This window comes from Schistocerca nitens, chromosome 6 (genome assembly GCF_023898315.1).
Source record: "Schistocerca nitens isolate TAMUIC-IGC-003100 chromosome 6, iqSchNite1.1, whole genome shotgun sequence".
Classification (NCBI taxonomy): domain Eukaryota; kingdom Metazoa; phylum Arthropoda; class Insecta; order Orthoptera; family Acrididae; genus Schistocerca; species Schistocerca nitens.
In genome coordinates, this window is record NC_064619.1 from 51,288,585 (window position 1) to 51,303,004 (window position 14,420).

The 14,420-nt window shown below is 36.7% G+C and overlaps 1 protein-coding gene across 1 annotated transcript in view; it reads right to left on the reverse strand.

The window, feature by feature from the left end:
- Window positions 1–14,420, reverse strand: part of LOC126262884 (uncharacterized) — an 83,643-nt gene that overhangs the window by 51,656 nt on the left and 17,567 nt on the right. Inside the window, exon 2 of the mRNA XM_049959760.1 lies at window positions 13,237–13,359. Coding sequence (XP_049815717.1) covers window positions 13,237–13,359 — 123 coding nt within the window. The remainder of the gene's footprint in view (window positions 1–13,236; window positions 13,360–14,420) is intronic.

The window sequence follows — 14,420 nt, forward strand, 5'->3', positions numbered from 1 at the left end:
TCTATACTTCACAAGCGCTATACAGACTGCTGGGGGAATGTATTTCTGTTTCTTCTTCCAAATTTGAATGGAGTATGGGATGGACAATGGTCAGTTATTCTCCTTATATCCTCCAATTTTCCAGTCCTGATAATATCACGAGATGTACATTAGTGGAAATATATTGCCTGAGACTTATCAAAATGTACTCTCAGAGAACGTTAACAGCAAATCTCTGTGACTCACAATACGTCCCTGTGTAACATCTAATACCAGAGTTGGATGAGCATATTTGTGACACTGCTGTGCTTCTAAAATGAACCTGTGATTAAGCATACCTTTCGCCTTTGAATTTTTTCTATTTTTCACATCCAGTAAGGATCTCAGGAAGACAAGCAATTCTCAAGAACTGGTTAAGCAAGTGTTTTGGAAGCTCCCGCTTCTGTGTGTGAATTTCCTTAGGATATCAGTCCAGAATTTGCTTTACCTGTAACTAATTTCATGTGGATGTTACGCTATTCCAAATGTTTATTCCTGATATTTTATGACATTTGTTATTTCCAGTGACCAAAACACTGTAATCAAACAATAATATGTTTCCCACCTTTATACGTGTAATACTTTACATTTATTTATGTTGGCAGTCAGCTGGAAATCCTGAAAACAAGTGTCGATTCTCTGAAGGTCTTTATTAGAATTTCCCAACAATTTTATGGTATTCTGACTTCCGTGTATGCAACGTCGTCTTCTGCAAATGACCTTATGGGGATTCTTATGTTAACCATGGTTATATTGTATTATTCTTAAACTCTGTAAGCAGTGAATGAATTTATAAGATCACTTGGGTCATTCCTAAAACATTTCTAAACTTTCTTTGGTTTGCTGATATAACACTGTAGTTTTGGCAATTACAATTTTTATTTAATAGAGCATCATTGAGTACTTGCATGTATCTCAATGTACTAAACTTCTTGAACAAAAAGTATTTTGCAGTGACCTTTTTCATGTGAAGACGAGTCTTGGAGAGAGAGACAAAACCAGTAATTAAATAAAATTATTGTACGATCAAGACAGACAACTACCCCACAAAAGAGTAATAGAGGAAGTCTAAAAATAGGTCTCAAAGTCAATACTAATAAGATTAATTTGATGTATAGTCAGAGGAGGAGAAGGACAAATAGTATGAAAATACAGACTGGGAGAAAGGAATGAAAGAGGAAGCTCCTTGGTAAGATTCTGCACAAAATGTAATTTAATCATCACTAACACTTGGTTTAAGAATCATGAAAGAAGGTTGTATGTGTGGGGAGACACAGGTATGTTTCTGACTGATTATCTAATGGTAAGACAGAGATTTAAATACCAGATTTTAGACTGTAAGACACTTCCAAGTTCAAATGTGGGCTCTTACCACAATTTATTGGTTGTGAACTGCAGATAAAAACTGATGAATTTGGAAAAAAAAATAGAAGTATAAGAAGATGGGACCTGGATAAGCTGGAAGAACCAGGTCGTTTTAGAGGGAGCACTAGGCAACAAATGACTGCAAGAGAAGAAAGGAATGCAATAAAAGACAAATGGATAGCTTTGAGAGATGAAATTGTGAAGGCAGCAGAGGATCAAACAGGTAAATAGACAACACTTAATAGAAATCGTGGTATATCACAGGGGTTACTGAAGTTAACTGATGAACAGAGAAAACATAAAAATTCAGCAAATGAACCAGGCAATACAAGGGAATACAGACTCTATAAGATAGGATCTGCAGAAGGTGCACTATGGTTAAGCAGGATTGGCTAGAGAACAAATGCAAGGCTACCGAACTAGGAATAACTATGGGAAAGATAGATATCACCTCTAGGATAATTAAAGTGGCCTTTGAAGAAAAGAGAAGCAGCTCTATGAATATCAAGGTCTCAGATGGAAAACCAGTTCTACGCAAAGAAGGGAAAGATGGAACAAGTATCTAGAAGAAAGATTATGTAAGGGAAATGAATCTGAAGGCAACATTATAGAAAGGGAAGAGGTAGTAGATGAGGGTGAGATGGGAAATATACAGTAAGAAGAATTTGACAGAGCACTCAAAGCCGAAAAAGGACCCTGGAGCAGACAAATACCCCCAGAACTATTGACATCAATGGGAGAGCCTGCCATGATAAAAGTATTACAGCTGGTGTGAAAGATGTATCTGGCAGGTGAAATACCCTCAGACTTCCAGGTGAATGTGGTAATTCCAATCCCAGAGAATGCAGGTGCTGACGTATGAATATTACCGAACTATGAGTTTTATAAGTCATGGTTGCAAAATATTGACATAAATTATCTACAGAAGAATGGGAACACTGATAGAAGCATACCTTGGAGAATATCAGTTTGGGTTCTGGAAAAAGGTAGAAACAGGCAAAGCAATACTGACCCAATGGCTTCTCTTAGGAGACAAGTTAAAGAAAGACAAACCTATTTTGTGTAGCATTTGTCGACTTAGAGAAAGCTTTTAGCAAAGTTGATGTGAATACTCTCTTTGTAATTCTGAAGGTAATAGGTGTCAAATACAGGAAGCAAAAGGTTATATACAACTTGTACACAAACCAAGTAACATTTATAGGAGTCGAAGGGCTTGAACAAGAAGCAGTGGTTGAGACGGAAGTGAGTTAGAGTTGTAGCCTATACCTGATTTTATTCACTCTGTATATTTTATAAGCAATAAGTGAAGCTAAGGAAAAATTTGGAGACAGAATTAAAGTTTAGGGAGAAGATATAAAAACTTTGAGATTTCCCAATGACATTGCAATTCTGTTGGTGACAGCAAAGGCTTGGAAGAACAATTGAATGAAATGGACAGTGTCTTGAAAGGAGGTTATAAGATGAACATCAACAAAAGCAATACAAAGGTAATGAATGTAGTTGAATTAAGTCATGTGATGCTGAGGAAATTAGATTAGTAAATGATACACTAAAGGTGGTACAAGAGTTTTTATGTTTGGGCAGTAAAACAACAAATCTTGAACGCTTGGAGCTCTGCAGCTTTCAGATATTAATTAAAAGACATCTTCTATACATCATGAGCTGCACTAGAAATGTTTTTCTTTCCAAAACCGTTTTTCAGGTTTTTAACCTAATTTCAGTGGCATCTGGTACAGAGGAACAAACAACTGCATATGCAAAGATTTCTGCAAAATGATAACTGTACACATATAGCAGTAATATAATTCCACCTACATTATGCACTTCTGCAGCAATGACATGCTTGTCAGTTAATATGACAGAATCTAAAATATTTCCTACAATATAGTACATAGTTCATCATTTAAATCATTACTGTCAAGTTTCAGGCAGTGACAATTCTTGTTAACGTCTGACATAGCCATCATATAGAGTAAACATGGTACTGACAGGTCAGGGAGTCTATATTACCTATTTTTTGTTATTTATAAGATCATATTAATATATTTTGGGATATGCATTCATATAATTCTGTGAATTACAATTTTTGACAATTGGCATGTGAAGGTAGAATATACAAAAGGTATAAGATTGCAAGGTAATCCAACATATGATATCAAATCAGACAATGTTTACAACCTGGATGTAGAATCCAAAACAAAATTATTCAGTTAAAACACTGTTGAAATTTTGTATACACATCTTATTCCGTAACTCTGCTTGTTCATTAAGTATGTTGTCTGGTTGTTTGTCATATGTCTGTACATTTCAATTTCTTCTTCTCCACAAATCTGGCTGTTTCCGTTTTGTGGAGAATAGTGATGTTTTTGTTAACATCATTAGCAGAATATTCCCTTACTGAATGCTCAGGGATTGGCTTCACTAACATTAGTATGTTCTCTAAATCTTGTTTTGAAGTTTCTCCCTGTTTGCCCAACATAAAATTTATCACTATCATTACATGTTACTTTATACACCCCTGATATAATACATATTTGCCTCTTATTGACATTGTGTATAAGATGTGGTTTTACATTTCTCTCTGTTGTGAAGCCGATTTTGAGGTTAGTTTCTCAAAACAAATGACTAGTTTTTGTCAGAAATGTGGCCCCAGTATGGTAAGGTTATAAACGTATCTTTTTCTACTTGCTTCCTTTTTCTGATGTAATCTGATTTCTGCTCTAACTATGTTCTTCCTGTTTTTTGTGTATAATTTCATAATTGGGTAGTTTTGGGTCACAGCCACTGCCTAAAATTTGATAGTAGTAATGTACAAGACAAACTGTGTACTATGTTATAGGACATACTTCAAGTCCTGCCATATTAAATGGCAAGCACGTCATTGCTATAGAAGCACATAATGTAAGAAGACTTATATTAGGCCAACTGCTATATATAAGCTGCTGAGAGAAAAAGTGGTATAACTCAATTTTTTCCACTTCTGAGAAATGAAAGGGTTTGCATTTTGTTTAGTGTAAATACATGCTTTAAAATACTTCTTGACTATTTTGATGAAATTTACAAATGAAATATTACAATTATGTTTACTACAGACATTTTAGTTATTTGTACCTTAAATTCCTTTTTATAGTCCATAAAAGTTGGAGTACCAATTTTCCTCACAGAAATTTATTCATAGTGAAAGGTAAAGTGGTATAAATTACTCTTCTTATAAACATATTGGTGAAGTTGAATACCTGAGAAGAAATATGCTGCCTTTTAATCCCCATAATTGCAGTTTATTTATAAAACATAAACGTAATGTGATACAGTAAATGTGAGTCTGCACTTATTGCTAACATTATGCACTTTTCTCACACAAATTGAGTTAAAATAATTGCAATATTGTTGTTGATTACTAGAATTTTACCTACTGAGTCCATTCAACAGTTCAGCAGTGCGTTCATCTATGGATTATAAATAAACTGTTGTTTCTAAATGTCAAAATTTCTTAAAATGTAATTCTTGTCGAGCTTCATAATGGAGCATGTCTATTTACTCGATTCCACCGTCACATCATCTTCCTCTGCCAAAGGGTCAACACGTACAAGTCCAGATTCCTTAGCCAAACTTGCAGTTGTCAGTTGGTTGAAGAAAGCATAGTGCACCAGAGGGATGTACAAGAGAAGTGTCATCATGTCTTCCCTTTTTGGCTCGGAGTGTCACATAGCATAGTTGAGAGGGATGCGTTTTATGGATCATGTATTTAATGTGAACATCACTGCTTGATTTGTGTAGGCTTTAATCTAGACTTGAACATGAAGTACAAACTCCCCCTACAAAGACAATTTCTGCTTTAATAACACTTGGGATATTACAAATCTAAAGAAAGAAAACAATGCTAATACTTACTAGCACTGTTACAATGCCTTTTTGATTTTAGAGCATAAATAAATAAACATGCAAAACAACACAAAACAACAAGGCCACATGGCCTTGCCGCCTGACTTATACCACTATTCCCGTGAACACCCTACACTCTGGCGTGAGAGGAAGAATGCATTTGGAGCTCTCAAGTGGTTCCGGTGGGAGTTATCGTTACACCACTTCTCCACAACAAATTTCTGTGCATTGCGAGTAAACTGAGTGGTATAGCTCAAAAACTTTTTTTTTTTTTTTTTTTTTTTTTTTTTTTTTTTTTTTTTTTAACTGAGACCACGTGCATTCTCAGTGGCTCATATGCACAGTTATCATTTTGCAGATATCGATGCACATACAGTTGTTTGTTCCTCTGTATCAAATACCACTGAGGATAGGTTATAAGCCTGAAAACCGGTTTAGAAAAATAAAACATATCTAGTGCAGCTCATGGTGTATAGAAGATGTCTTTTAATAAAATAACAAATGACGGCAGAACTAGAGGCAATACAAAATGTGTATTGGTGATGGCAAGAAAACAGTTCCTGAAGAAGAATTTTTTTGTCATCAAGCTTCTGAATGGTTTGAAGCAGCTCATCACGAATTCCTCTCCTGTGCCAACTTTTTCATTTCAGAGTAACACTTGCAGCCTACATCCTCAATATTTTACTGAATGTCTCCAATCTCTATCTTCTTCAACAGTTTTTATCCTCTACATTGCCCTCTAATACCACAGATGTTATTCCCTGATGTCTTAGCAGATGTCCCTTCTACTTATCAGTTTTTTCCCCCCATATATTCCTTTCCTCGCTGACTCTGCAGAGAACCTCCTGATTCCTTACCTTATCAATCCTCCTAATTTTCAACATTCTTCTGTAATACGACATCTCAAATGCTTCAATTCTCTTCTGTGTCAGTTTTTCCACTGTCCAAGTTTCATTACCAAACAATGGTGTGCTCCAAACGTACATCCTCAGAGATTTCTTCTCCGAATTAAGGCCTATTTTTGATACTATTAGAATTCTCTTAACCAGGAAAGCTCTTTTTGCCAGTGCTGGACTGTTTTTATGCCCTCCTTGCTCCATCCATTACAGGTTAGTTTGGTGCCTAGGTATCGGAATTCCTTAGCTTCATCTACTTTATGATCCACAATTCTTTTGTTAAGTTTCTCGCTATTGCTGTTTCTGCTACTTCTCACTACTTTTGTCTTTCTTCGATTTACTCTGTATCCATATTCTGCACTCATTAAACTGTTCACTCCATTCAGAACATCCTACAATTCTTCTTCACTTTCATTGACGATAGAAATGTCATTAGCGAATCTTATCATTGATTTTCTAGCACCCTGAATTTTAATCCAACTTTTAAACATTTCTGTCATCGATTTTTCGATGTATAGCTTGAACAGTAGGGGCTTTTTAATCTGAGTGCTTCATTCTTGTTTTCCTTTCCAACACCTGTGATTGCTCTTTTTACAGTTGTCCACTCCTCTTCAGATGACTGCCTACTTAGCCACTCATTATCGCAATATCTATACCCTCTGAAAACTTTGAGTTTATCTCTTCATTTCTTAGTATTCCCATATTCAACTTATTTGCACACTGATTTTCACTGGCTAGTCTCTTAAACTTCCGCCTACTCTTCATCAACATGAAACTGTGATCTGAGTCCATATCTTCTCCTGGGTATGCCTTTTATTCAAATCTCTGATTTTGGACTCTGTGTGACCATGACGTAATCTATCTTCCCACATCTCCTGGCCTGTCCCAAGTACACCTCCTCCTTTTGACCTACTATAAAGAATTCTATTTTAGTGTGGTCTACGCTAAATTCAGAACTGTCAATGTCCCTAGGTGAGAGTTGTCCTACATAAAATTCCACCCTCCCAAACAAGTAGTACTTCACTGCCTACTGAAACTACAAAATATTCAAGGCTATCCCTATGCCTCTCCTGCTTTCAGTCCAGCACCTATAAATCTTTCCCCTATGGATGACCCAGATGCAAAAATATACTCACCACCTCTTACTGGAGTCCTGTGATAGATATTTACTATACAATTAAGGGTGGGGCACAGCAAAAACAGTCCTGACATTTATCAGCTGTTCTGCAACTAATGTCTAGTATTCTAAGTAAGCATGAAAACCAACTGACTGTGTACACATGAGCAGCCACCATTCTTCTTGCACTGTCCAAGGCCTTAGAACAGCTAACAAACTGGCTAACTACAAACAACCTATTAAACAAGTATCAATCAGGTTCCCATATACACTGCAACACAACATCTGCCTTAATATAGGTAACAGATGAGGTGAAACTTGCCGTGGATGCCTCTTAGACACCAATAAAGCCTTTGACACTGTTAATTTCAACATTTTGCTTGCCAAACTTGGCAGCATAAATTTCTCACCAAATGCAGTGCAAAGGTTTTGCTCATACCTGACATCTCACCAGCAATGCATCATGTCTGACAATATAAAGTCATAATGAAGGAAGGCAGTATCAAGTATCCCCCAGAATTCAGTATTGGGGTCCTACACACTTTTTTCATTAAGCATAAATGATGTGTCATCAGTTTTGTCCTACTGCAAATACCACATGTATGATGCATCTAAGTGCAAGACCAACAAATCTGAAGACAGTTATCAAGAATCTCAATACTGACCTATGTGCAATATCAAAATAGGTGTAGGATACAGGGTTACAGCTCTACGGATCCAAAACCCAAGTGCCACTGGTTGGTCATTCTAGGTTCATTAGCCCAAAATATCAGGAATCCCTACCATCTTTAACCCTGAATGGGACAAATACCAACTTCCCTCCTTTGGCAAAAAGTCTAAGAGAAGATGAAAATCTACACTGGACTGAGCACGTAACTGCATGTGCAAGATGGCATCAGCATCTCTCCATGCCTTACAAAAATATGAAACGCTATTCCATCTTGACCCAAAAAGAAACTTGTACATACCCTTATACTTCCAATTATTGATTACAACAATGTTATTCTGCAAGGTCTTTCTCAGGAAAGCTCATAGCACCTGGAACTGGTTATGAATGGCTGTATTCATTATACCTGTGATGTTCGGCTCTTTTATCATATTTTACCACCATATGCACAGCTATCCTGGCTGTGTGCAGACGGGTGCAGAGACTTCTATGCCCTCTGTCTTCTCTACTGCCTTATCAACAAACACTGTCCCTAGTATCTCTCCACAACATTAATGCTCTTACCTGAACAACTTAGCACAAACAACTGCTCCCATCAGAGCATAATCCTTTCTGTATCACTCCATTGTTCAGCCACTGTCTCAAAGTCCTTCTCCATAACAGGAACCCAACTCTGAAATAACCTCCCACATTATATTGGAGAACTGAATAAAATCTCCAGCTTCTGCAGACAGTTAATGACATTTCTACTAAAGCAATAATATGAATTACAGTTGTCCCTATATGCACTTGCTGTCCTTGAACATCCTTCTACCCTATCATATCTTCCTCTTTCCCCAGTATTCTTAGTTGCTGCGGTCTCCTTAAATTTTCTCTCGCCAGAGGTCACTGTATCAGGAAACATCTATTCTGTACACCTATAAATTCATTTTATATCTGCCACTGTAATTATTATTATTATTATTATTATTATCATCATCATCGCCACTTCACACTCAAATCACTGTATCACTATTTGTCATATTAAAATTGCTATTTCTTAGGAAATTATGATGTAAAAAAGTCACTGTGTACGTGAAACCCTAGTCTGATTTAAGATAGGGTCTGATGGCACTAATCAGACGAGGTTAAACAAATAAACTAGTTTCGCTGAACTGTACTTTAAACCAATGTTATTTGGACTGATACTTTGACAGTGGTGACTTTGCGATATCCCACTGACTTTTGTCGGTGAATTCTGAAGGAAAGTTTTGCTGGTTACAACACACACCTTTTCCTGATTATGCTATAATATGTTTGAGGAAGAAAATGGTTGCATATAAGATAGGAAACTACAAAGTTATGGAAACAGACATGAAAAAATGGTAAAATTTGGAAGAAAAGAAAAAAAGTAGTTCTTGAAACATGTGCCTTGGAGGCCAGTACCTGACTAACTTCATTTCTGATAAGCAAAGACTTCCACTGTAAAAACTGTGCAGTAATAGTGCAGACAACAGCGATTACATTGGTGACATCAACATCCACAGGAACAATACTATAACCTGCTCAAAATTACTTTAGGATTGACAGCTACAAAGGAAGTAGTAGAGTAAGGCTTACCAGGAAGACACGGCATGCACTCAGTCAATCTCATGAGAGCTGTAGCTGAAGCAACAGTAATTTCAATGTCGCTTTCTTACCCAAAACATGTCATATGAAGTCAGTCAAGGGAAATGGTTTAAACATTATATGCCTACACTGTCAACAACTGTTCTTGATAATACTGCCAACTACTCTGTTGTTGCTGACGACCATGGCAAAGCAAAAGAAGGAGGTAGGGGATTGGCTTCCATGCTGAAATTTTGAACTAACTGATACTCTTAGAAAGATGGAGCAAATGGAACTAATATCTATCCACAAACTATGATTACTCAGGTACAAAATCGATGAGCTGACAAAAATGTGTGGGCACACTGTCACTGGTCTGTCAAACTGCCACTGCCATTTCAACCCAACAGCGTTGATATGGACCCCAATTAAATTTTACCTTAATTAAAAAAAGAGCTGCTGTCAATGCACTCAGCAACAAAGCTGTTAGGAAGCTAATTTTACTATCAGAAATGAATTGTCATTAAATAATGGCAGTGACAGTCTAATTTCAAGCCCATGCAATAGCGACAAGAGTAATGCCAGTAGAGATTTCCCTATGTCATCACAAATAAGATGCACAGTTGGATTCAACTGAATGTTTGGTCAGTGCAGTTGAAGTACCTTCATAGCAAAATATATTTTCATATTCTTCATTGTTAATAATAAGGCTGTTATCAGCAGCTGAGTCCAAATGCAATTCATTTTAGGAACTCAGTAATAATTATACAAACACAATACCTCCGATTACATTATAATTTTTGCAGTGCTGAAGTAGTGTACTCTCTCTTCGAAACAGGTAAGTTTTCTCACCTCAATTAATAGGCATGATTTTTTTTATGTCAGAAATAAGCAGACAGTTTTATAACACGTAATAACAAATTAATTATAAACCTAATGCTTGTTTCTCTCCTTGAAACCAAATGGGCAAGTGCAGTACCACGTATCACATTCAACTCAAATTATCCCATGTTAATAGATCTTTGACAGTGTGCCAGATTGAAGTAGGTGAAAATATAATGTGTTTTTAAGATTTCATTCTGATAATGTGTTCACTTAAATCCAACAACAAAAAAGTTTGTTGCACGTTGAAAATTTGAGAAAGACACTGGGAAATGCATTTTTGTAAACTTTCCATATACTGTCTTAAAAAGTTTTTGCCACAAAGAAATCGAATAGCTTGCGAATATGAGCAAGCTGAATGAAATGTAAAATTACACATCTGTTCCATGCAGGAGTTGGTAACTCTGCTCTGAGCCTCTACATACTCCAGTTCAAAGTGTTAATCCTACAACAATTCTGATCAGACTATAATAGTAGATGAATTTGGTACAGTTATGACAAAAGCAATAATTTAATGTGCTGTGTTTCATTCCTCTCTTGTATCTTTTCAACACAGACATGTATTGATATAACTCATTCTGCAGATACCCAAATCATATTTCAACATATATTCCTCTGTCTTTCTTTCTTTCTTTCTTAGCAGTTAAAGAGAAAAAGTTTCAAGAGGTATATGATTAACAGCAAAGCTTTGTTCAATAATGATCATCATGGATAAATTTCACTAGTAAAGAAAAGGTATTCTGGAGAGAAACTGCACAATGAGAATGAGTGATGAAACTTGAAACTACAGGGCATATATTCTACAATTAATGAATTACTTGGTAGAATGATGAATAACTAAATGAAACATAGATGACATTTGGCTTACAATTACACACAGAAATAAAGTATTTGGAATTGTTTTGTTATTCATGCACTGTTCAGTAATTATAACAATTCATAACTCAAATCCTACTTTGAATCTATTGAGAGATTCATATCAGGAGCATATAAGGAGCACTCTTCTTCACTCATGCTGCAATTTCCAGAAACCATATATACGCTGCAGTTATCCAAAAAATGCACTAATCAAAGACCTGTACCTTATTTCTAAACTAGCACTATATACTGAAGTAAAATTTGACAATATGCAAGGCATAGTAATTTATAATTAAAAAGTCAATTTATCAACATGTGACAATGCGGATATTCAGTAGCAGGAACCTCATGACAGTCAACCCAAGATAAAGTGATATGAATACTGTTTTTGGACTTTTTTTCATAATTGGTATTATTAAGTATAAAATTACTAACCATCAAAACCTGTCATTGTTCCTATATCAAATTCCATATATCTCAGCAATATTTTGTGGAATAAGGGCATAAGAAATTATTAATAATGAATCATCCATCTTAAGAGCAAATTATTTTTTGAACCCTTTTCAAACTTCCCATCAAGAATAGTTTACTAATTTTCATAACATAAACATTACACTGAGGTGGACAAAGTCATGGGGCAGCGAAATGCACACATACACATGGGGGTAGTATTGTGCACACATTGGCAAAGCTGTCATTTGTACTCAGGTGATTCATGTGAAGAGGTCTCCGACATGATTATTGCCACATGACAGGGATTACAGACTTTGAGTGCAGAACAGTAGATGGAGCTAGATGCAATAGATATTCCATTTTGGAGATCATTAGGGAATTCAGTACTTTTAGATCCTCAAGGTCAAGAGTGTGCTGAGGATACCAAATTTCAGGCATTACCTCTCACCACAGACAATGAAATTGCCGACAGCCTTCAATTAATGACTGAGAGCAGCAGCATTTGTGTAGAGTTCTCAGTGCTAACAGACATGCAACACTGTGTGAAATAACCGCAGAAATTAATGTGGAACATTCGATGAACATTTCTGTTAGCACAGTGCTGCAAAATTTTGGTCAATTCAAGCCAATGGGCATACTCAAGAGGTCAGTTTGTGCAAAAAGTCCTGCACTGGACAGTTATAGACACAGCAAGACTCAATATTTCTGCAGGGGACTTCCAGCGACTTGTTGAGTCCATACCACATCAAGTTGCTGCACTACATTGGGCTAAAGAAGGTTCAACATGATATTACGAGGTATCCCATGACTCATGTCATCTCATTGTATGCCAGAAACAATGTGTAATCTTAGTCATCTAAACTGGACATTTACATTAGCCAACAGACACAAGTCGGAGAAGGAATATGAAAGATCACCTTCATTCATAACTTCATCACGTTTCTAGAAACTTGAACCTTTTTGACATTACAGGCATCCATCTACAATAGTGCCTGTTCAAAATAAATATCTACACAAAGTAATAAATAGGATAGAGATTTCTCCTCTTTATGTAATGGAATTATTATTTACACATTTCTAACATTTTATTATATTGTAATTCTTCAGGCTTTCTCGGTGATCTGTTGACATCTTGAGATGTCCAGTGTTCTACCGGATATTAGCATTGTCCATGCACAATATTTTGATGTGATTCAATGTCTTGCATCAAGTGCCAGAACCAATTATGGAGGGGGGAGACATTAAGCATATAACACTGGACCTGTTCCATTCAACTAGCAGTCTCAGGTAGCACCTAATGCAGAGAATGAGTCACATTGCCAAAATACTGTGCATGTAAGATGCTGATAACTGGTATTTTATTACATTATTTAAAAACAGAAAAGATGAAAAGTTATCCAAAATTTTGACAGCAAACTGAAGATTTTGATTAGATTAAATATTGTGAGAGATCGTTAATAAATAATTTTTTTCCCTGTAACGTCCCCAAAATCAATATGTGATACACTTACCAGTACATTGATGACAGCTGTTGCTCCACACTGAGAAGTGCCAATCTGTGTAACATTTTTGGCACAAGCTTCTTTCTCTGACCAAATCATTACTCTTTCCGCTATCTTCCTGTTATGTTTTATCTGTAACAGTCCAATACAATAAAACTGTTTTGTGCTGGCAGAAAAAAAACTGAGGCTTCTATAATAAAGAATTTAATCAAACAAGAAACAACATCCTGTTAACATTTTGTGGTTGTACAGACCACGCCATTCTGCATATGATGTGAAAATATAGTATTAAGAGTACCTTCTTCCATGGGTCTCCATAACAGACACCTGAGGGTCAAACTGACAAACTATTAGCAGCAATCAAAAATTTCCATTCAAAAGTCATACAGTCCAGAATTGGTATGCCAATCAAGCAAAACTGCTGTGAGCATTGAGATAATCACCCCACTGACACACCAGCTTGAAGATACACTACTGGCCATTAAAATTGCTACACCAAGAAGAAATGCAGATGATAAACGGGTATTCATTGGACAAATATATTATACTAGAACTGACATGTGATTACATTCACGCAATTTGGGTGCATAGATCCCGAGAAATCAGTACCCAGAACAACCACTCTGCCCGTAATAACAGCCTTGATACACCTGGGCATTGAGTCAAACAGAGCTTAGATGGCGTGTACAGGTACAGCTGCCCATGCAGTTTCAACACGATACCACAGTTCATCAAGAGAAGTGACTGGCGTATTTTGACGAGCCAGTTGCTCGGCCACCATTGACCAGACGTTTTCAATTGGTGAGAGATGTGGAGAATGTGCTGGCCAGGGCAGCAGTCGAACATTTTCTGTATCCAGAAAGGCCTGTACAGGACCTGCAACATGCGGTCATGCGTTATCCTACTGAAATGTAGGGTTTCGCAGGGATCGAATAAAGGGTAGAGCCACGGATCGTAACACATCTGAAATGTAACGTCCACTGTTCAAAGTGCCATCAATGCGAACAAGAGGTGGCTAAGACGTGTAACCAATGGCACCCCATACCATCATGCTGGATGATACGCCAGTATGGCGATGACGAATACACGCTTCCAATGTGCGTTCACTGTGATGTCGCCAAACACGGATGCGACCATCATGATGCTGTAAACAGAACCTGGATTCATTCGAAAAAATGACGACGTTTTGCCAT